At 42.6% G+C, this 24,998-nt stretch overlaps 1 protein-coding gene across 2 annotated transcripts in view; it reads right to left on the bottom strand.

Annotated features, from left to right (window-relative positions):
• Positions 1–24,559, bottom strand: part of SMARCC1 (SWI/SNF related BAF chromatin remodeling complex subunit C1) — a 72,315-nt gene extending 47,756 nt beyond the window's left edge. Inside the window, exons 1-9 of one of the 2 annotated variants that reach the window (XM_088528927.1) lie at positions 24,320–24,559; positions 17,715–17,834; positions 12,974–13,059; positions 11,586–11,612; positions 9,323–9,404; positions 8,189–8,281; positions 6,215–6,284; positions 3,512–3,581; positions 1,732–1,807 (exon numbers count right to left, since the gene is read on the bottom strand). In XM_088528927.1, coding sequence (XP_088385053.1) covers positions 1,732–1,807; positions 3,512–3,581; positions 6,215–6,284; positions 8,189–8,281; positions 9,323–9,404; positions 11,586–11,612; positions 12,974–13,059; positions 17,715–17,834; positions 24,320–24,559 — 864 coding nt within the window. The remainder of the gene's footprint in view (positions 1–1,731; positions 1,808–3,511; positions 3,582–6,214; positions 6,285–8,188; positions 8,282–9,322; positions 9,405–11,585; positions 11,613–12,973; positions 13,060–17,714; positions 17,835–24,319) is intronic. The other variant, XM_088528928.1, reaches the window with a different exon arrangement.
• Positions 24,560–24,998: the final 439 nt, after the last annotated feature.

Here is a 24,998-nt window from a genome sequence, read left to right as displayed (position 1 = left end):
TGGACAATGCACTAAAGGGTGAACGCAGGCAAATGTAGGTGTACATAGTCTACTGAATTCTGTGCCTGCTTTTCAGTTGCCTAAGTGTTCTACAGTGTGAAGTTAGGGTGGTTTTTATATACATACACAAAAACACACACACACAAAAACACATGTTTAGTTATTTCCAAGTAACTGCCTGAAATGGATAATTTTTGAGCAGAAATCAAGTTGTTTTCTGACCAGAATTGCCCTTTTAACTCTTCTATTCAGTTCAGCAAGAGAGACATAGAGCAGCATTGCGTGTTATGTATAAAAGAATCAGTCCAAGAATACGACAAAAAAGTAAACTTTAGTCCTCCTTAACTATTTTGTATTGTTTTCTTGCCATGAACTAAAGCAGAAAGGCAAACCAATGAGTTACAAGGAAAACAAATCATGTGGAGAATCCCAATAAAGCTGCCATTGTCGGGGTGAGCGCTCAAGCAGTCTGCAGGCAGAGAAACGCCCATTCTTCTTTCATCGTTATGAAATCAGCTAGGAACAGTGTTCCCATTCAAACAGGGTCTTTCCAAACCAGCAAAGTGAGCTGCAACACCGTGAGACTCTGAAAGCAGCTGCAGGTTTTCTTAGACATTCCTGCTGGCTGTGACTCTAGTGTGTGAAATGCAACTGTCACTACATTAAAAAAAAAAATAAAAACTTTTATCTTTTTAAGCAGCCTCGGTGCATTTGGCAAATTTAGTCAAATCAAGAATTTCACCTACGCACTGTACTAAGAGCACACAGAAACTGGCTCTTCCACAGCACTGAGTCAAGTCAAACCGACTCAAGAGCTTCACGAAACAACGTGAAATGGAGCTGGGGAAGGGTGGGCTGAGGGCGCAGGACTCGGCAGCGCAGCTGAGCTGAAGGGTGGCTGGTGATACCTCCCGGGGCTGGCAAGAGCTACCTGCACAGCATGGCAAAAGGAACAGCAACATTTCAATTGCACTAGAGATTTAAAAATTCAATTTGTGCTTCTAAAGCAGTTAAGAATTTGGCCATTTCTGTGTTATAGCATGTTGTGAGCAAAACACTGAACAGATGTCAACGTGACAGCAGACTAAGGTAGCTCTTCCTTCAGCACTTTGGAAAAACGTTCCCTGAAGTCTTTAGGAAGGGGACCAGCTCGAACTGCCAGTCTTCAAAGCCACATCAGGGCAGGCTGGAGCAGCCAGGCAAGGGCTCTGCACCGCCTGCGTCAGGCAAGGAACGTGCCGAGCCCTGACACACGCGTGTGGAAACGCCAGTGTTCTAGCTACATTATTTTCTCTAATAACACTGTTTCAAAAATATCGTGTAGATACTGTATTTTCCTCACTTCTCCTTAAATAATAATGTATAATGCCATCCTGCCCAAATAATGAATTTCCATCTTTCACCTCGGAGATGGCTGCATTTCAACAGCACAGAAAGGAGCTACCTCCAATACAAAACACACAAACTGAGTCAAAATAATCACCAATCATTAACAGAGATGCATTTTCCTCCCTTTTCATGGATAAAAAGTGTTTTTCAAAGGTATAATTCCCTCATCCACAGATATACTTCAGGCATTTCCGTTACAACCTTAAAAATATTTTTCTGCTTTTCCGTATATATGGAAATACAGTTATTGATATTCAACAACACTTTAAAATGTTTATGCAGTAGTACCCGAGGCTGAGATCTACCACAATAACTCTGGGGAACTGTTCAAGACAGGCTTACCTTCCATGGCTTCTCAGGAATTGGAGGATCCTCAATTTCAGCATCTATTTCATTAGCATGAACCCAAGTGTCATAGCTGTGGGAAAAGTGGTAAGAAAAAGTTGGTAGCCTCGGTTGTTCATCCAGATCAGCAGCAGGGATATTCATTCAGCAATTTTAGCATAATCTGATTGGGATCATACCTCTGGGATAGAATAGCAAGTTATTCTCCACTCAATGAAAAGTTAAATAAGGAGAATAATCACTGGGGTTTTTTGCTAGAGGAATAGTTTGTTTTTAGTGAAAATAAACACTCCCACAGTGAAACTGAGGGAATCAAAGCATCTAATGTACATTTATAACTTCCTGAAGTCAGAAGCCATCCTAGTGAAAACAGCTCCAGCTTGAAATTACACAAATAGCCATTAGACTCAAGGGTAAACGCACTATTTCTGGGTCACTTCCTCAAAGGTTGGTTTTCTGTTAATTAAGTCGTTCCCATTCCCATGGCATTACGCGAAAGATATTGGGCCCTTGAAATAAAGGAGGATGTGTGTCCTGCAAACCCTACTGCTGTACAATCCATCTATTACTTATATTCACTTTTCTGCATGCTATTCACACAAAAGCCTATCCATAGCAATAGACAACAATAAAAAACTGCACTCAGGAACATTAAGAGCCAAAAAACCTTGTAATCAACCCCAGGCATGTATTAAGTGACTTAAATCATAAGCAGGAAAGGATATGCATATAGCATTTTTCCTGTTTTCTTTGATATTTACCAACACATATTTGAACACACACAGATTCAACATGCAAATCTGATAACTGATATAATGAAAAATACTCATTTATTTATATGAATAGAGAAACTTCAGTGTGATTGTTGTTTGTTCTCTTCCATTAAAAAAAAAATATGTGGCTCCCAAGAATTCTGCGCACGTGCAGCAGAGCAGATATTCGTCCCTGCATAGAGACTGCATAAATAGGAGCCGGTGCTGAGTTTTCAGTCTTTTGTGTCTTCCTAGGCTGGGCTCAGAAACCAATTACTGCAAATACATTTAAAATCACTAAGGGCACACACGCTACCCGCTGACATCTTCAGCTACTGCAGCAGCCACCTGCACTTGACTGAAGACAACCCATGGAGTGAAATCTCTCTCCTTCGTTAAGCAAGGTCCAGCGAGATGATCAAAGACTGCCCTTTGGGCTTTAAGGTTCTATTAATGAGAAAGCTCACTCCAATTTTGGAGGTTTGGTTCAGTTTGCAGCCCTATTAGTGAATGTGGGGAGAAATGCACTTCTTTTCTAACCTCACCCACCTGCCAGTGTCAGAAGCAGGTATAAATATTACAGTTTTAAAGCCACTGGCTTAAGCCTTTTACCAAGTCTTGGACACAATAAAAATCAGTATCAATACAAAATTGCTCAGTGGTTACATTCCATAAGACATCTCTGCTTGCTTCATTATCTAAACACTGATACACATCCATCCAGAAACCAAAAGGAATGTAGTACTGGGTACTTGGGTTAATGTTTTAGAAGAGCCCACATAAAACAAGCCTGTTATACTGCGCAGAACAAGGAAAAAGCATTGAAATTCAGGGAATCCCCAATTCAGATTCACTCCTGACAGCCCCAGAAGCACAGAATGCAGAGTATTGGTATCAGAAGAAATCAGAGTCAGCAAGCTCAAGGAATAGCATGTTTATGTATGGGCCTGTTCGCAAGAAACACTTCTCCTTCAACAAACTTCAGCAACATTTGGGATGTGCTCTCTTCCCCCACCTTTCTTTACCTGTCTGGAAAAAAACCCCAGTGTACCAGCACCTGCTTGTCTTTTTTCATCACAGGTCTCAACCATTCATCTGCGAAAGGAAAAAAACACATTTAGCACCAGGTTCAGCAGCCTGAAATGATTCAAGCAAAAGCACAGAATGGCTGAGGCTGGAAGGGGCCTTTGGAGATCATCTAGTCCAGCCCCTGCACAAGCAGAGTACCTAGAGCAAAACCCAGCTCCGGCAGCCTTTCCCCACAGGACAGATGTTTCAGTCTCCTGACCATCTTTGGAGCTATTTTGCTTTTCCATAGTTAGAGAGCACAAGGTTACTGCAATCATCATTGTTAAAAGTCTGTTATAGCAAAATTGTTGTGACCTGTTTCTTCAGGTAAAAGTAACTTGCATGTGCACTGCACAGATGTCGTATTAGCGAAACCATTTTAATGCTAAAATCATTCCCACCCCTGGCCACATACCACTAATCTAACCCACTCCAGATTAAGATGCAAGGGGGTTTGAAACAGGCATCTGCTTCTCCGCAGACCCAAAAGCAGAAGCAAAAGGAGCTGTTTGGTCTGACAGGTGGGAACACTGGATCCGCTGATTCCCACCAGCTCATGACATCCCAGCACATCTCCCAAGCCCTCCAGCTCCTTGGACCCAGCACTCGTTCCGGGGTAACGGAAATCCTCCAAGATGACATTCAGTAAAGACAACAACACGGAAAGAGAGAGGCTCCCCGGTCCCTCGGGACAAATATTCTTAATCATTGTGTAACTGAAAAGTCTCAATTTCCCCCAAATGTTTTCTTGTCAAGTGCTAAGTCTTTCTCCTCTCTCTTTTCATACCGTGGCCAGAAATCTCAATTGCCTCCTTAACTTCTCTAACTGATCTACATTTTTTCCACAAGACTGTTTTCCCACTATTAAATTCTACTCTTAACAGAGTTCAAAAGACAAAATACAAAGTTTTGAAAGAAGAATTTCAGAGGAGAGAGGGAGGAGACAGTTAAGCTGATTTGTTAAAATGCTTTAAAGAGATTAACAGCCTAGTGAGACTTAAATCTCATCTGTCTTCTGCACACTGCTTAATACTGACTTCAAGTTAATGCAGAGCTACTGAGCAACACAGGTATTTTGCTAATGTTGCAAGAAGGTGCCCGTTCAGTTTGACTGGTGTTTTAAATGATTCTGTTTCCAAATTCCACCTCTGAGATCATGCAAAACCTCCTCCTCTAAATCAAACCCATCTTTCCTCAATGCAACAGGCGAGGGGGGAAAGGGCACGGTTTGGGAATATTGTCCAAGGTGGGACTACAATAAAGGATCCTGAGGATTTGAGCCTGTGTCCTACGACGCTGCCTGAATTCGTGGCTGTTGCCTCATCCTCGTGTAATCAGGGATTAACAGGAGAGCTCTGTCTAGCACCCACGGGTTCACTGAACATAAGACAGGTAAGACTCAATGTGTTTAGGTTTTTTATTCCCCCCAAAGCTGAAGTGGTCAGAATTCAATGCAAATCTGCAAATAGGCTGGATGTTCCCAGCAGTCCCAAGCTCAGCTAGACAAACCCAGAGGGAAACAATCCCCCCTCATTCCTGTATGGAAGTGAACACTTCCATCTAGTGGAGATCAGATGCCAGGGCCCAACAGCAAGATCTGAGCTATGCCAGTACATCTCACCTCAGCAGCTATGATCCCCTAGACAATAAAACAGAGCTAAGATCAAATAGCTCAACAGCTCAGTCTCTTTCCTGCTTGCTGTAGATGTGAAACTGTTTTGTGGAAGTCCGAATTGTTTTGTATTTCATATAGAGGTAGATTTCATTATAATTAGACCAACAATTTTCTTTTCCAAGCCTTATTGTTATCACATTCATCGTTGCCTAAGGTTTGACAAGGTAGCTAGACCAGCTTTTGCAATCTGTCAGCTTGTCTTCTCAATTATTTTAGCACCTGTACTATGTATCACACACCTAGGTGAGTCCTAGTAGTGTTAGTAGTGTCTCCCAAATGCTGCAGTACTCAACATTTTAACTGAAAGAAAAAACCCACCACCCAACAGTAACAAAAAACCACCACTTTACACACTTATTACACAGTAATTTATTATAAATTACTGTGTAATTTATACAGTAATAATATGTATTACACAGTAATTTATTATAAATTACTGTGTAATATTTAAATTTAAATATTTAAATTTATTATAAATTACTGTGGAACATCAAGCAAGAAAAATCACAGCGGAAACTAAGTTTAAGTCCCCTAGCCTTCATGATCAATTCACTTGATTATCCTTCATTTTTTAAAAATCCAAATTTTTTTTCCAGACCTTTAGCTTTGTTCCCCTTCAGTCCCTAAGTCACTTGGGCATCTATTGGATTTGTATGATGTTGAAAAACTCTGTTAAGGACTATTAAACTAATAGCTCAACCTCCTATCCAACCACTAAAGGAGGGTTGTTCAGTGCCACATGTCTTTCCAGAAAATGTTACATCTATTAACAAAATGGAATATTATTCCAGATAGTTAGAAGCACTACATGGTGAATATATTTACAGTTGTTAGCTCTTTAATAACACTTTAAGTATTTTAATAATACTTTAAGTAGCTCTCAGAAGCAGGCTGAAAAACAGTTTGTGTGAAAGCTAAAGGAATTTAACTACAAGATGACTTCCACTTAAGTAACAAACAAACAAAATAAAGCAAGCAACTTTACCATCATCCAGTGAGGTAGGACTTGGATAAACATGGTGGGTAGCTTTTGACTTCTCTTCAGTTACTGTTCCCTGTGGGAAGATGGAAGGAAAGGAGAAACACTTCATGAGAAACCTTCAACATGAACCTGGAATTCCTCCAGAGTTTCTTCTCATCCACAGCCTGTGCAACCTAGAAATATCATTATTTCTAATGCAACAACTAAGAACATCACCTCTAAAAAGCAACAGAAAAGGGCAATTATCTTAAGACACTGCTCACTACTACTTTGTAGTGTAGAAAGCTATATTGTGCTCTCCTGCCCTTTCAGTTCAAACCCTTCCTCTTTCTGGTTCCCACTTCTCTATGTATGTCTCTAACTATCAGTTCATTCAAGCCTACTGGTGAATATTTAATAAGAAAGCACCTCTAACATCTTTTCCTCTACATGCACAGCTTGATCCAAAACAATTTTTGGATATTATAGGGGAGGCAGTGGAAAGCTAATAGGAAAGAAGCCTGTATAAAGGTGCAGTAGAAGAGCCTGCCCACCCTGTGCTGGGGAAGAGATACTATTGCTCGGCACAGCCTGCAGGCCAGCCAGCTGAGAAAGACTGGAGACGCTTGTTCCAGTTATTAGGGACGGGGTAATTAAGAGTAACCGACAAAAAATACTATAAAATTGAGATCATATGTCATAATCATAACAAAGGAAACATCTAATCTGGAAATGAAACTGTTTTGGCTAGAGCAGTGAATTCTTACAGCGGAAAAGGCTAGGAGAGCATGTTGCATAGTAGTTCGGTAAGTAGTTTCCGTGATTTATGAAGGGGAATGAAAGGAGCATTGTGTGGCCAGCTGTGGGACCAGTGCTGCACTGTGCTTTGATGGAAATAACCTCCTGTGACAGAAAAGTCACCAGATGGTATCTGCCTAAGGGCCAACAGGCCCACAGGTAAGTGAAAAACATATAGAAGTGATCATTAACATTACTTATGAGATCTTTAAATCAAAAAAAAGAATTGGAAGGATCTTTAATATATATTTTTGTAGAAGGTATTTTACAATCTATTCACGCAACACAAAAACAAGAAGATTTTTGACAGTTTGGAGGACAGGAAGCTGCCTCCACACGCACAGAAGTAGAGAGCCCTACATTTCCTTGCCTCATGTCCTGGACACCACTGAGAAGAGCCTGGACCCATCCTCTTTATACCAACCCCAACAGTTTTCTCTTTTCTGGGCTGAACAATCCCAGCGCTCTCAGCCTCTCCTCTCAAGAGGGATGCTCAGTCTCTCCATCACCTTAGTAGCTCTTCACCAGATTTACTCCGTAGCTCCATGTCCCAGACCTGGAAGCAGGACTCCAGGTTTAACTGGAGCTGTTCTCCAGCAGCTCAGCCTCCAAAATTATTCAGTAATAAAGAACCACCCCAAATCATTGGCGGATTAAATTACAGCAGCAAGACATTGATTATCCTGGAAATATTCTCATCACGTAATAAGCAAAAGACTTCTATTCAACACAGGGTAAAAAAGAGCAAGGAAATGGAGTTAAAAAGCAGTGATTATTTAAGAACAAAATTACTTTATGCAGCTTGTTGCCACATATCTGGAATATTGCTCTATTATGCACTACCTTCTTTGGTCTGAGATTTGGACAGGCTCAAGATTTGTTTTAAATACACATTCATTCTCTCCCTAGCTTTAAATCAGCTTAGGGCTTACAGTCAACTCACTGAGACAGCGCAAACTAATTCCGATTATTACTTTATACTTCAATAGCATTTTTGATCTACTTTTAGAACAAGCAGAGTTATACTTCTATTTCCATGCGAGATAACTAATAATGACATTCTCCAACTAGTGACCTTCTGGTGTTAAAGTGATTTGCTCCTGCTGTCTTGTGTCATCAGACACGATCCAAATGCAACCGGTACGTTGAGGGCAAAGAAATCCAACTGATAAAACATTTGAGATGTGCTATGCCAGTTACCTGGTGACGTTTGACAATGTCCTTCAGTTTATTAGCCAACTTCAATTCTATATCTGGGATGAGGTAGATGGTTGGTCTGCTCAGACAATTGTTCTAGGGTGAAGAACAGAAAGTTTAATAAGAAACCAGTAGGACACCTGTGACTGTGATAAAAAAAATCCTGTGTCCAGCAGCAATGCTTGAATGCTTGTACACATCAGCTTGCAGTACAGCACGCTGCTTCTGGCTTCAGAAACCCCAAGGGAGCAGTATTTCCCTTGCACATCTCCCCATTACATTATCTCGTGCTCTAGTTCCTTCTGGCCTCTGCAAATCTACTATTAATGCTGCCAAAAACTTTATAATGAGTGAAGAAAACTTGACCTAATGCAACTTTCCTGAGGTTTTTGCTTTCACAGAATCACGCCTTTGAAATCCAAGTATTTTGGACATGTTCCAGACTGCTTTCCATGAAAGGAAATTTAGGTCCCCTGTGTGTTAAGGCCCAATTAGAATTTGTCCTGTTGCACTGATGTGCACATTCTTGCATTTCCAGTATAGTGACAGGTATTTGTTCATTGTATTTTGTGCTTAACATATGCCTGATTACATATTCATATATATACACACATATAATATATTTTAATATATATAAAATATATATTCAGACACATAATTTTAAATGTATAAAAAGTATTACTGCTTTTCACTATTCTTCCTCCTATTTCCATTTTTGAAAAGCATAAGAAAGTTTCATCTCGAATATATCATGCACACAGACTGTGGATTTAGAGTCCGAGGAAAATATTCTGCTTTTCACATGTAAAAATAAAAAACCCTACGTTTTAACTTGAAATTAATTCTCCACTTGGCTGCTACCTGCTATCTTCTAGTAATAATTCCGGAGTTCAGATAAAACAAGTGAGTCTAGAATGTCTCCCAATGAGGAAAAATATAGATCAAATTCACTACAAAGCTGAAAGCCTCCAGAAAGTCAATACCCAAAACTACACCCAGAACCAGTGTTAAGGTGGTGCCGCCCAAGTGATGCTGAGCCCCTGGGAATGCCCTAATCCTGCCCAGGGAGGCATCTTCCCTGAGCACGTGCAGGGGACAAGGAGAGAAACCAAATGCTTTTGCATGCAAGTTTCTTGCCTGCACTAGTGTTTTCTCAATGTTCATGAACATCTCCACATTTCGATCCATTCGGGATGGATTCTGCAGGTCAAACCTCCGCCTGTTGAGGAAAGAGATTCAAAAATATGAAAGAATTCAATCTTCCCCCCATCAGCAGTAGAGAAACTTTCATGTTTTACGCACGCACACACAAACAGTTCATTGTGGTAGCTACATAAGAATATAATTATAACAACATTTAAAGGACAATCTCAAGTATATTTTTACTCTGCTTGGCAACCCTCATAAGCAGGAGTACCACAACACCAATCGAGAAATGCAACAAATTTGTTGACTAGAAATATGAAGGTTGAAATTCTCCAACAAAACCCTGTAGTAGGGCCAGGTGCTTCACAAGTCACACAGGGCAATTAAATGAAAACACCAAGGTGCCCACGATGGATTTCAACACCCAGAGGAAACAACACTCGAGCAAACGTTCACGTTTCTCTCATTTCTAGTTGCGCTCATCCATCAGTCCCGGATTCTGACCCAGGAAGAACACGGCCATGTGCCTTCCCCCGGGAATGGCAGCAAGATACCCCACACGGCATAACTGCACCTAAGAATCCACATATGCATTTTACAATTGTATTTACTGGACTTGGGAACTCTAATAAATTCTCTATTAAACGAGAGTGATGAAAAATTTCAAGCTCCCAAAGCTGGTCTAAGCACCTATTACAAATAATGGGGGAAAACCAACATCTTAGACTTTCAACTGGGGAAGGGAGGCTGGCAGAAGCCTCCAAGAAGCATTCTGCTGTACCCTCCAACACCACCCATCTTCCAAAGTCATGGGAGAACCAACCTCCAATGGAGAAGCTGAACAGCATTCCCTGAGGACCTGAAAGATTAGGACAGCAATGGCAAGTGAGCGGCATCAGTGCCAAATTCAGCTTCTGCAGGTACCTGAATTAGCACCATGCCTCTGGAATCAAACTGGTCCTGACTTTTAACGATTCCGCTTTTCCGCAGCAAGATCTATATCCATAATGAGGTTGCTGGCTCTTAGAGAACACTGCCTTGTGCAGAAGTTTGGAAAAAAGCTGCCAAAATACTCTGGTAACGCTCTTAACTGGGGCGCCGAGTCAGTGCTCAGGAGTAGAGTAGAGGCAGGAGGGGATCCAGCCCGTGAAAGCAGGGAGTGCTCTTTGCATTTAACACAGTGAAAGAATGTGCACGTAGCTATCGTGGAGTGACCATGTGCTTTAAGTTCATTCCTCAACTTACCCTGTAGGAATTTATTCCTGTGCCCGGCTCTTAATGAGATTTTCTTCTAAAGACATGCTTGTTTCCCGTAAAACACCAGATCAATTTTTACCGTTTATAAATACACAATGAAGGCAAATCAAAGCAAGATTGATTTTTCCTCACAAAACCCATTACCACACAACTGTAGGATCACAATGACATTACACTGCTAAGTTAATAAAGGACATTTTAACTGAGACCACCAGGTTTTCCTTCATTTGAGTCTCTCTAACATTCTCAAAAGGAAGCTGCCCAAACAGATGGTTCTGCATAAATCTGCTCTTGTGTTGTGCATCACTCGGATCAGTCACTATTAGTGAATGACTGCTGCTGCTATCAGTGGTATCTCTCTTGAAGCCGTGCTACAGATTTCTCCCTTCAGCCTAATGACCTGGCAAAAACCATAGTATTCTGCTGCATTCTGCAGAATAATCCTTCAATGTTTAAAAGAAAGTTATGATCTAAGCAGTTGTGCAGAGTGAAGATTTTATATTGACTTCTAGCGGTAGGACTAGTCATCAAGAAGTCTGTCAACTCACTACACAACAAAAGAGATATTTTTAATATACTAATACATCATTAATGTATGTTACATCTATAATGCACAGGATTTAAACACCCAAGATCAAGTGATCTCTCCCCAATGTTCATACATTGACAGCCTCGTAGCTTGTTCAAAATGTTTGTTACTCAAGTAGACCTCATGAAGTTTCAAGGTTGAATATAAGCACCAAACATATGCAGGTAAGTAGAGCTATACCTGCCCCCATGTTTTTGCCTGCTCTTGAATCCCATCATCTAAGAGAAGCATGTCTATATATTAAGAAATAGCACTTTGCAGTAGCCCACTCGGATAAAACAGCACTAACTCTTCCAGTTCTTGGTTTAACTGAAGCCCTCTAACAGGTCTTAGCAAACAGCTACTTGAATGGCAGGGATAGACAAGGTATGTCCACGTGCACTGGATAAGTGCATTTTTCAGACATACCTATTATGACGAGGAAACGTACTTCTCCTATAAGACAGATCATTCACAAACAGGTTAAGCAAGAGTGACAATGCATAGCATTAAAAAAAAAATAAAATCATGTTTCAGGCAAAACACCACATATTATTTGTTTGAGTCAGTGAAGGATACATTCCAAGCTCTAAGTCTGAACCTCAGAGTTGAAGTCCAGTATTACTTCCCTCTACATCCCACATGCACAAACACAAGGCACTACCCACTAGTTTTGAGGAATCAGCAAGAGAGTGAGAAGAGAGGAGGCAGCCACACAGCTGAGCTTTGCTCTTAGGTTTCAGCAACTGGAAACTAAATTTGCTTGGAAAAAGTGGGAATGTTGAAGTAGCATGAAATAGGAGCCATGTAAACTCCAGTGTCATGACACTCCTGAATGACACGCCACACTAGGAGTGGCACCATGTCCTCAATGATGGCAATGTCAGAATAAGAAAAGAGACTTCTGACAGCAGTCACTCGTACTGGCTCTCTGGTTATTTCCATGTCATACATCCAATTAGCTGACATGAGAATAAATAACTCCTAAAAAAATACCAACAATACGAAAACAACTTGATTTTTGCCTGTTAATTTGCTCCTGTGGATCACAGGAACACATCCCCCTTCAGGAATGCTGTTACAGATCAACAACATGAGATCAGCAACTATTTAAACAGATGTATGGGTCAGTCACTGCTTGCTTTTAGCTAATGACTTTTCATCCTCAGACTTTTTCCAGTGTTCTCAAATACTGTAATTTATGCTGCTGCCATCTCGAGAAATGGATTTTAGCTTAGAAACACCCAAGTCGTTGCACTCCTGGGGTGTCACACGAGTAGCTGCAGCATCAGCAGCTACATGGGCAGTCATAGAATCAGAATGCTTGGAAAAGACCTTCAAGATCATCGAGCCCAACTGCAAAATGTTTCTATACTCTCTACATTGCTCGTTTGTGGAGACTGATAAGCAACTAAATACTTCATATTTACTGGTATCTATGTTATGCTTCATATTTTCTCAGTAGTAACTAAATCCCTACACTTGACACAATGACAGTTTTCCATCGTACAGATGGCAAAGATTCCAAGATACTGGTTAACTCGCTCAGCCATACAGCAAATAAATGGCAAAAAAAAACTCAAGCTTGTAATCCAATTCCCAACTCTAGGTTCCAGAGCTCAAACTTGGACAACTTGTTTGAATTTGGGGGTGAGTGGTGTGTGTTTCTCAATCAAACAAAATCCTCTCCTCTTCCCATCTCCAACTCCCTTGCCTACCCAATTGTCCAGAAAGTATTAAACTTTAAGTAGTTCGCATAGGCATTTCGTGTGTTTAATTTCATGCAAAATGGTGTATAAATCAAAGCAAAAACTTACCAGCCCTGTTCATTCTTATATTTGTAAGCAGCACCAAGAATGTGACATAATGTACCTCCAGCTTTGAAATCCATGAAGCACTTTGCCTACAATCAGGAAGCATAAACAGTGACATTAATTTCTATGTAATTACCATAATCAATGTGAAGATACCACTGTTATTTGGCAGTTTTAGGCACCTGACTTATCAAATGCATAGTTTAATTTTCATATAATTCCTTTATAGTTTTATGTTCTTCTTTTAAAGGTTTCAAGAACATGACTGAATTCCATTTAAGAGGATTTCTGTATGTATCAAGCAGATATCAACCTGATGCATCCGAAGCTATTAGTCATTCTTTGTATGAATACGTGAAAAAAAAAAAAAAATCTTCCATGGCTGAAGAAACAAATCAGAGCTGCCTCTGCACATCCCTTTTGCAGCTTATTAAAATGAAAATCCTAGCATCAGCTAGGAATATCTTAGTCTGCACTGAACAGACAAAACCAAATCAGGAGAAATGGAGAAGCAACAGTGAATGTTGAGTGCAAGTTTTATAGACTTCCATTCACCTCCCTCCCCTGCCATAATAAACACTTCAGTTTGTGAAGATCTGAAAAGGCCACTGTGCAGATCAACCCTGAAATGCCAAAATCAAGCCATTTCTTTACCTTACTGTCCAGAGAGTACAGCTGGGCTATGCGTTAGTAAACCTGCTCTCAGAAGCCAGGAACTGAGATTCGAACAGCAGCACCAAGAGACTGGAAACAGCCTGTTGATGGCCACCAATTCCGTTCTCTGGAAGTGGATTTACAACTGCTTGCTGCCTAAGAACCGCACATTTTTGTCAGACTTTAGACTGAAAGTTGGAATAAACAAACTCCTGCCAGGTAAGGTGAGAAAGGGAAGACATTTGGATGGCACAGCTAAACCCCAAGTGTTTCAGAGGAACGTACCACCCCCAGGAGTTACTTTAACCACCCTTCCCAGACCGCTGCCCTGCACTGACCCTTGGCACAGCAAGAAGGAAGGACAAAAGAGCATTTATGAACCAAGCAGTTAGAGAGGAAGCTACATTTCAGCTTCATTTTTCACATTAGAAACATTTCTGACCAGGTTCTAGCTAACTTTTCAGCTAAGAACAGGTCATTTTCTTTGAGCTCAGTTGTATTATACTGCAGGATTATACGTATTATACTGCTAATGTATACGTTTTATACTGTACGTATAATACATACGTATTATACTGTATTATACTGCTGAAGTCGAACGACCACCAAGTTATAGATAGTTTTAGCTTTACTACAAGCTGTAAACTCGCTCTTCAAGCAGACAACTAAAACAGGAGCATGGGCACTAAAATGAAACGGTCCTTTTCTCAGCTGCAGAGCTGCTAATGGAAAGCAAAGCAGTTCCGCAAGGTATCAGATACACCAGTGCAGAGTAACACCAGAAAGAAGATCCTTCAGGAGCACTCAACAGGAACAGGGCTGCTCCTGCTCTGCCATCTGTTTAGAGCCCTGCTCTACACAGAAAGCAATAAAGGACTTCAAAGCTGCCGTGCAGCAACCTGCTTATTTGGGGGTTGCAGATATTCCAGTCTCATTCTCAGCAAACCGAAGTCCTCTACAGCTGGGAGCAGAAAACTCAATTCTGGAGATGTCTCTGATCAGAAGCTTGAATGGAAACAAGACGTTTTAACACACTGAATGATTTCACTAACATATTACTTGGTTTCCTGGCTTTCAACCACACCTACGCACGTGCATGCAAACTTCAGCTGCCCTAATAAAATGCCAGAAAACACCCTTGTAATGAGTATTTTTGGGACGCTCATGCAGAGGGTTGTTGATCTCATACTATGTGTGTATGGCCATCCAGAATCACCGCTCTGGACCTAGAGATCCCGAGCGGCACAAGGCTGACGTAATCACAGGCTTCAGCAAATTATGATTTTATTATTGAACACAGAAAGATACCAATACCAACTTATGAAAAAGAGCACACAAATTTTTCTCACAGGCATAGGTCACTTGTTTAAACTGTCTTGCAGACCTCAGCAAGACCTTCCCATGCTCGTAGCAATGACCACAATTACAATAAGGGGAATTTGCTTTTAACAATTAGACAGAAGCTGTTCTGCAGAAGAGAGATAACTGATAATAAGCCAGATTCCCTTCAACATTTTCCCCCAACAAAATCTCTCCAGTAATCCTTTTGGAACATTCCAGCCTTGTAACAAGGCAATTAAGATCAGCTGGTCTCATAACTGTCTGTCTAAAGGGTTAGTACCTTAGTGCAGGCTGCCTATGAAACATGTAGAACTGAGAGAATTAATCAGAATTTTTGTTTGAGAGAATTAATGAAGGTGGATAATATATGTTTAAAGACAGTAATGAGAATACAGGCACTGAAGTCCACTCTAACAACACTCTTCCATTTACAGATCCTGTACTGTGCTCCATCCTTAAAGAATTAGCAATCTTATTCACTCAAAGCACTAAAAGTGTTTGAAGTTTATTTCACTAAATGCAGACTGTGATGGTGAAGTCGGAGAAATGGAGAGAATTCACAGAGAATTCACAGAAAACTGAAGAGAACTGAAAAGGGAATAAATGAAGAGAATTCACAGAGAGATTTCTCTGTGCAGTCAGAGAAATGAACCCTGAATACTGCCTGAACAGACCAGCCTCCCCTCCTGACTGACTGCTCCACCGTGGAAGTGCAGCCACTTGGGAGAGAAAGTTGGTCTGAGACCTGCTAGCACCGGGCAAATAAATATAAGGACTCTGATGTGCACAGGAGCAAGAGCGACCTTGCAGCAAGGAGCAACCTTGTAATGTTCTCATTAGCAAGCGCTCCTGGAGAGCCACATCCTTGGGTTTTGCAGCAACTGCAGTTCTAAAGAGCAACACAATGTGAAATAAATTGCACGACTGAGGGAAACACCGCAGCACGCACGGAAATCCGTAATCGGCACCAAAGAAGGGGCTGCTCCCTGGGTTCTTTAGTGTGGCAGTTGTGAGCAACTCACAAACTGTGGATCTCTTCAGTCGCCTGCACATCCAGAGCATTCCAATTTCAACGCTTTGCCTTTTGTTTTGTTTTCCTCCATACCAGAATGACGTCCTCCTCACTGATTTTTAACTCGAGATCCTCCCTTGCCTGGGACTTGATGATATTAAGCAATCATTAAGATAACTAAGAGACTCCTTTAGTCTCGATTCAGTTTCCTTTCAGTGAAAGGCTTTTAAATAGCTTTATCTGGAACAGAACTGAAGCATTCTGGCTCTTCTTCAAAATGCTATGGCAGAACAACAACATTTGCTTAGTAGCCTAAAAAAAATTTCCCAAATGCTCCACACTGCCATATCAAAATAAACCACCACAATACGCAGCTCTGATCCTAGAGCTCCAACATTTTGTTACTGCCACTGAATTCATGTGATTGCAGTGGGAGAGATGGTGAGTTACACCGGAACGGCATCTCGTGCTGCTTCCCTGGGCATCAAGAGATCCATCCAAGAGGCGAGCTTGAAAACCTCTCTTCTGGAGAGAACATGAATTTCTGATTTGCACGTATGCACAATCTTAACAAGAATGGGTACATGAACAAAAGGTGTATTAAAAAAAATTTAATCATAAAACAAAAAGGACGGAGTCTAAACCAGTAAACCAAAGTAGATATGAATACTTCCCATCATTTCAGAACAACTTGAGCTTATGACACTAAACAGTTATAAATATTTCCAACTTAAGACTGTGCAATCTAGGATTGTTTGATGCACAAATTAGGTCCCTACTGAGTAACCTGAGGCTTAGACAATCAATGACTCTGCCCGGACACTAGCGATCAGTAACATTTATTAGATGGTACACAGCTCTCATTGTTTTGACTTGGTAATTTTTCTGAAGAGACTCACTTAAAGCTGTGATTACAACATGGGAATTCATCTCAAGTTCCTCTGCACTTCGCTGCTGATGTGCACAATGCTTACTTACATATTTATGACAGTCTTCCTGGCCCTTCCCCAGAATCAGACTGGAGGCTTGATACCACCTGGAGGATGCTGCCATCCTTGCCTTGCACAACCGAGCACCCTTTGTCCTCTGCGTTCGATCTATCCCTCTCATCCCTACCAGACATTGGGACTTCCAGCACGTTTGGACATGACCATCATGGAATACAGGGTTCCAAGCACAACAGGGCTCATCTCTGAATAGGATCACCAGGAATACCACTAGTAAGTTAGCACAAAGTTTGTAGTTTAAATACCATAGGCAGCCCTCAAAATGTTGATATTGTTTCTCTTTATTTAATATTAAAACTTACCAACATTCTGAATGACTGAAAAACAAACCCAGACTAAGTAGATAACTACGCACAACCAACACGCACATTAAATCTGACAGCATTACAAGTTTGAAGTTGTCACTGAATATTTCTGTTGCTTAAAACTTGTTTGATTTGGAAACTATGTTAGATGGTCTGTTTAGGATGCATCAGTCTGACTTTAAATTTACCAGTTTACAAGGAACACGCGCTAGATATTAAAACTTCTCAACATTATCCATGAAATTCTTTGCAAATGTGGAGAGAATATTGAATTGAAAATCTGCTCTTACAAAAGAGAGCTGCTGTACTTTGCCCGTTCACAGAAGGCAGTGACAAAAGCTCCCCATGGGCTGGAAGGCTGCCAGCAGGACGGCAACCAGGCAAACAGGGAAAGAAGGGACTGCAGAGCAGCGCTTCATACTCACAGGAAGCTTTGTGAAGGCAGGATTGGTGACATGTTTTCCAAAGGCATCTTCCTGGAATTGCAGCAGCTGCACCACCAGCCCAGCCAGAGTTTTATTGGTAGGAGCATCTGCTTGAACATACTGAAAAACAAAACAAAAACACACCCTTGGTTGGGACAGAGGATATAAAGCACAAAGAGTGGTTAGCAAATCCCCAGGCTACTCTATCAGCTGCCGGGCACAGCTTAAGATGCAAGGACATGATCTGTGCTTCGGGCAGGGTATGCGGTGGGGGGCACTAAGCACAACTATAAGCCGTAATCTTGAAATACATCAAGTATCTGTGAATCGTCATCAGTTTATCATGACCACTGGTGTTTTATAGACAGGAATTAATTACTTCAGCCCAATTTCTAGTTCCCAATAAAGTAACAGGCTAATTCCGGCCCCCACATGCACGAAGCCTTCTGTGGCAGCCTTTTTAAGATCTTTCAGCAATTAATTCCAACTACTTTGGTTAATCCTAATAGTCCTCATTTGTTATTGTTTAGCAGGTCACATACAAAAAAACTGACCCAGACGATTACAACTGCAGTGTTCTGCAAGAATCTAAATTGCTTCCCCAGGATGTACTTGTAATAAAAAGTGCTCATGCAAAGGGGAAATGACAGCACGGAGTACATAAAAATTGAGTGGCTGCACAGCTTTAATTACTGCTAATACTGACTGTAATCTCTTCACCAAGCCAAAAAGATTTCTCTTGGCAGGATTCAGTTAGGAACTGTATTTTACAGAATACAGTAGTATTAGCTACAGCCACTTGCCTGTGTAACAGTATGAACCATAAGGCCTTTGCTCTACCTTCAAATCACATTTTTCCAAAGCCCAATAAAAGATCTGTGAGCCAAAACCTTCAAAAGTTTAATCCTGTTGTTTTAAATAGTCTAATTTAATTAAGCTTTCCAAAGCACCATATAAGTAGTGAAATACACTGTATAACACATGACTTTTCCTTGACGATTTTACAGTATTTAAGCACCTGTAGGTGCAAGTTTTTTCAGCACTTGTTAAAAGGCAGAGAGACTCATTTGAGAAATTAAATCTTAGACTCGCCAGGTGTCCTACCACGTGTATAAAACCTGATCTGGAAACATGAGCCCATAAGAGAAGAGAAAGACAAACTTCCAGAGCTTTGCTTGCCTTCCCCCAGTGAAAAGCAGGCACCTGACAGCTTTATCCAATTAACAACCGCTATTAATTCACACCAGACATACTACAGAGATATACTACAGAGCTGTAATGGTGCTGGAGCACCCCGAAGACTTTTGCTCGGAAGCGTTTTTAAGGCACCTGGGACCCCACACTCCTCTCAGCTAGTAACTCCTGCATTTATAGCCCTTGGGCTGGACGCTCTCACTCGACTGCAGCTGAAGTAACCACAGCGATTTTGGCAGTCTTTGGTGAGAATTCCTGAGCCTGGACAGGATGGCAAAATAGAGCAGGTAACTAAGACCTGTATCCCAGTTAATCCAGCATCTTTACTCAAATAAAATGAAAGATAACAAAGCCATTGGCTCGCCAGCTAATGCAGCTCAATGAGAAGCATCCCATTCCTTTGCCCTTGTTACAGGTAGTAGAACTGTCCACCAGGGAGGCACACAATAATACTTAAAAGTGCTTAAATACTTAAATTTGCCAGAACTCTTCTCGTCAAGGGCTTAATGTCTGCTAAAAGAGGGAGAAAGACAACAGAGCGCTCCAAGTTTCTTACATTGTTAACAGAAGGTACACATGCCTTTTAAAACAAGGAAAATAACACGACAGTCATGCCAAGGATGCACAGAGAGATGCCCTGTACCACAGCTAACAGCTCGAAACCTCTGCGCATTCAACCTCTACACCAGCACCTTCCTCTAATAGCTGAATAGGTCTTGTCCTTTCAGTTATTTTATTATTATGCAATCAAGCAAATACCAGCTAAGAGATGTGAGCAAATCGGGTAACTACTAAGCTACAGTTTTATGGAGATAGAGAAGTGAAACTAAAAGCAGAGCAAATCAAGTGCCAGCAAATCAGTTTATAGGAACTAAGCCCACTCCTAGTTCCAAAGCAGCCTTGGCCATCAACACGTTCACACACCGTGCCTGCTGAATACCTCCAAAAAGCAAAGCTGGGAGTTCTAAGTTAAGAACGGTTATTTAAGGCTGTCTCCCCATTTCACAGTAACCGTTTGTCTAAACATATATAGAGCTCTATAGATACAACAGCTTTCTTGTTAAACAGAGCAATGCGTCTGCGTTGTGGGCATATTCCAGGAAGAATAAATAATGCAAAAGCTACTTCTACACCTCTCGAGCTGCACAACCTTCATTATTAGGGCATTACTGAATAGAAGAGCCCTCAACCATTCGCAAGGAACAATTAACTCAGCACTGTTGCATTTGCTTTTTTTTTTTTTTTTTTTTTTTTTAAATACAGTGCAAAAGGTATCAATCTTTTTTCAGTAATGCAGTATGTTACATGAATAAAGCAATGAAAGAGCAACTTGAGCATAAAGTATGATAAGACATCATGTATTGATGGCTTCTATTAACAGCTTGTGAAACAGAGCAACAAAGCATTTCTGTACTTAAAAACATGATAAAAATCCAATCACCAATCCCAAAATTCCAAATGCAGCTAGTTCAATCTCAATCCATACAGGCTACCTACTCTATGTGGGAGGGTGTTTTTGGCCAAAAACTGAACTTGGAGGGGGCAGTATTTGCGCAGGGACTTACTCTATTTAATTAAGATATTTTCCCTCAGAAAGACATTTTATAACAACACACTCTGCAAACTTCTTGGTGTGAGATTTTGGGGACATTTATTTATTTATTTACATGCAGATCCGCTTCCACCTCTCGCAGGAGAGGCTTTAAGTTAACATTAGGAACTCCTGGCTCTATTTTAGACTATATCTGGCAAATGTTTTAGGCAGGCAAAGTCACTTCTTTCTCCTGAACAATAAGGACAGGAACCTCCAAAGGGAGACACAAAGGCTCCACACTTTCACCCACTGTACCCTAACCAGCAGCGCACATGGATCTTGCCATAAGCTTTAAGTCAGCAAAATTATAAGGTTATTTCCCGGGTGATATACAGTGTTTTGGAGGAACACGGAACATGAAGGCAGGGCGCACCGGCAGCTTCTCATTACTCTCCATAGCAGACGGAAGCTGACAGCGATTCTGCAGCAAAAAGAAAATCTGTAAGACAGAAGTTATGCATAGTTACCCACCACATGGCTTCAGCATCTTTTCTTTTAAAAAAGGTGCTGAAAGCCCACAGCCTGATCTATACCGTAAAGATGTTGTGACGATGAGAAACACAAAGGAAACACAAGCACGCCTGAGCTGTACTGGCATCAAGCAGGAATCACACGCCATGGAAGGCCGGCGTGGATTACCCGGAGATAGCAGCTACCCGCGGGACACAGCGCCGTCTTCGCTAGCCACACTGGCCATCACAGCCGCCCTGGGACAGCCTTTGTCCCTCGGACGGAAGGGAAGCCCCGAGCACCCAGTTTTGGTGTGGTTACTGACCTCAAATAACCCCATTACGGCTCTATGCACAAAATCCTTTCCTTCCCCCAAAACAAAGAACACCTAGATCATTAAATACCAGAGAAAGGAAGGAAGACCAGCATTAAAATATTCTGATTTAGGCTATGATTCCCTTTTATTTCCTTCTTAAAGGCAGGAACACAAAAGAACTCTAAGCACACGCGCAGAAATCCCTCCCTCAGATTAAACCACCACCAGTCAGTGAGGAAATACCTGATAAGGATAACAGCAACAAAGTGGGACTGGCAGAAGGGCGATTACCAACAGTCTAAATGCAGCTCTTGGCTTGCAGCAAGCAAGCAGGTGGTCTCCACGGAGGGACCACGGCCCGAGCTGCTGCATTCTACTCCCTATTCGAAACACAAGAAGCAAGTCCTCTTCATGACATGCCATTTTAATATAAGCAATTTGTTGCTTAAAGTCAGAGGGATTACCTAAACAACACATAAGAAGTCACTGAGCATTAACCAAACATTCATGAAGTGAATCGCTCCGTTTTTCCTCCTCCTTTGAACTGCAAATTCCCACTTACAATGGACACCTTTATGTCACTAGAGTTAATCTTCCCTAACGCTGTGGAGGATTTCAGCTCCTCCAGGTCTTAAAAACCACAGCCTGAAATGAAGCTGGCAACTCACAAGGGAGAACAGCCCCAACACCTGAAACGCAGCCCAGGGAGAAGTTGAGGCCGCCTTGCACGTTTCAGTGCAGGGAATCAGCGCAACACAGGTCACACACCTAACACGAACAAAAAGGGGGAAGGACACGGGAGGCGGGAACCCACAATTTCACCTTCTGGCATTACGCTTGGTGTCACTAGGAGTCTATCCCCAATATTCCTTCCATCTCTAATATCTCTTCCATCTCCACTGAACCAGCCGTTTCTCCCCTCTGCCACACTAATTCCTACCGCACACACCATCTTTCTGGGCCTCAAGGAAGGGCCTTTCTCACCATCAGCACCTCAGCTAGGAAGAAAAAATGGGCCTGAAAAGCTACAATCCTGCAGGTTAATGCAGAAACGGATACAGATCAATTTTTATAGTGTATGGTGAACATATGTCAGCTGTAAGCCCTAAAATACTCTTCTGAAATAGGACACTGCTACAGTAAAACCACCACCTGAATCACAGGAAACAAGGTTAAAAAATAAGTATCCACTATGCAAAGCGGATCCCTCAAGAAGAACTAAGGTCAGTTAAGTACAAGTCAGAAAGGAATTAATAATTCCATTTAGAAATTCGGGCTACATCTTTAAACATTACTAATAATTATGAGCTTCTTGTTTAAAAAAAAAAAAAAAAAGTTTTCTTCTTACTTTTTAAGGAATTTATAAGGCAATATTTTGGAATTCACTTCCCCACCATGGATTTCTTTATAGTCCAATTCTGTTTATCTTTCAGAGCTTAAGAAATAAATATAAGCATCTAATCTTTCTAATCAGTAATACCAATAAATATAAAGTAATTATAAGAGTTCTGCTTTGATCTGCAAAATGAAAGCTCCCATTCTTGAACTAGAGATGATCAGAGCCCTGCCAGGCTATGTTTAGGTGACAACCAACTCAGCTAGGCAGTTTTCCCTCACAATAGCCAGGGACAAGAGGAGTTAAGCAGAATTGTCAATGCTTTTAATAGCATGACTTGAGAAAGCTCATCAGCAAGCTGGCAGCTGCCAGCTCCAGGCCATTTCAGAATTAGCAAACTTATTATCTTGCAGATATTCCATCAAGAAAACAAAATGCAAAAAAGTTCCTCCTCAAAAGTCTAGAAACAGGGCGAAAGGCCTCAAAAGCGTAAGTTAAACCCAAAGATGCAGTTTTACAGCGTCACTTCTTTATCCACATATGTAATTTAAGACGCTCGCTTAACTTATCACCTGTCCCCCACTGCGCTGATTCGACTACACGCGGCCGCACTCCAAACAGATATGTGGAAAGACCGGTAAAACACCCCTCTAAACACGCTCTGTTTTTGTTTTCAGAGCCAGATCGGTTCACGCATCCGTCTCGGAGCTCTGCCACACAAATAATCAAATCCGCAGCTCCCCAGAGCGACGGGAGGCAAAGCAGCCCATAGGTTATTTAAACCAGACCTGCCGAGGAGGGGAAGGAAAAAGAAGAAAACAACATACACTGATCACAATCTCCTACATCTGAGATAAATATATAAAATAAGCACATGCAGTTTGTCTAGCATCTCCCCTCAACATCTCTCCCCAGCTTCCCCATCGAAAACACTCGTCGTAGGACGTCTGCGAGACCATCCAGGCACAATTATCTCTCTGGTAAAAAAAATTGTCCAGTAATTTTTCAGTGTTAATGTATACAGAATCATATTGAGAGCTGGAAAGCTGTCGGGGAGGAAAGAGACTAAAAAAATAAATTCAGAACCACAAGCAGCAGAACACAACACACGGCAGGGCCAACACAGAGCGAGCGGCCAGACGCGACCCCGACGGAAGCGCTGAGCTTCCCCACACGCACCACACCGGGTAAAACGGTTATAAACAGCATGAGGATTGATTTTTCCCTAATCAAAAGAAAAGAAAAGAAAAGAAAAGAAAAGAAAAGAAAAGAAAAGAAAAGAAAAGAAAAGAAAAGAAAACGGGGTGTGGCTTAAACGAGACCCATATAAGAGCCTGGCAAGCGGCGCTGCGACTTGTCCGCACAAGAAAGTTGCGGCTCTGCTCGGGATCAACAAGGGTGCGAGGCCCTGGAAAACAGCCCCGGCGGACCAAGAGATTTGGGGTTATTTCGTCTGTTCTAGGGGTTTTCTTTGTCTGTTCTCTAGCCCGTCCCGAGGCGGTCGGAAGCCCCCGCAGCGCCGTGGGGGCTGAACGGCGGCGCGGAGGGGCCACGCGGCCGGGCCGGGCCGGGCCGGGCCGGGCCGAGCCGGGCCGCGCACAAAGGACCGGCGGCGGCGCCCGCCCGCCGTGAGGGAACTTCCCCGCGCGACCGTTAAACCGCCGCCGCGCGACCGTTAAACCGCCCCCCGCCTCCACCCCGCCGCCGGGCCGCACCTTCTTGTAGTGCTTCCCGAGCCAGACGCGGACCGAGTCGAGCTGCGACACCGTCTCCGGGCTCTCCCAGAACTTGCCCGTGGGGCCGCCGTCCTTGCGCCGCGCCACCGAGAGCGCCGCCAGCCCCGCGCCGGCGCCCACGGCCGCCGCGGCGCCGGGCCCCGCGCCGCCGCCCGCCGCCAGCGCCGCTGCCATTGTTACCCTCGCCGAGCGCCGCCGCCGCGGCCCCGCGCCGCGCATGCGTCGAGCCGCGCGCGCCCCGCCCCGCGGGCAGCGCGCCCGGGCCCCTGCGCGCGCGCACGCGCCTCGGTGGGGACGGGGGGGCGCGCTTGCGCATGCGCGCCGCCGCGGCGCCTGAGGCGAGGTGGCGGCGGCTCCGTGAGGGCAGCGCCCCGGTTCTGTGCGGGGTTTAGTCTCGTCCGCCCCGCGATGAGCTCCCCGCGCGGTAGGTCTGGGTTGTGGGGGCTGCGGGTTGCGTGAGCTCCTTTTTAACTCGATATCCTGGCGGAGACGGGTTGGGTGTGCGGAGAGTGAAGTTAAACAGGCTCTGCGCGACGCCTGGTGATGCCCATTTTCAGCTAGTTGAAGTTTCTGATAACCACCTTTGTGACAATAGTTTTCTTCAAGCGGTGGAAATACATCCTTGGTGTGGCTCTTCCTTTCCCTGCTGGGGAAAGCA

This window comes from Tinamus guttatus, unplaced genomic scaffold, assembly GCF_059628265.1.
Source record: "Tinamus guttatus ecotype Peru unplaced genomic scaffold, ASM5962826v1 Tinamus_guttatus_pri_ptg000317l, whole genome shotgun sequence".
In the NCBI taxonomy this organism is placed as follows: Eukaryota; Metazoa; Chordata; class Aves; order Tinamiformes; family Tinamidae; genus Tinamus; species Tinamus guttatus.
The sequence above is the reverse complement of the archived record's forward strand: the minus strand, read 5'-3'. Positions and strand labels throughout refer to the sequence as shown.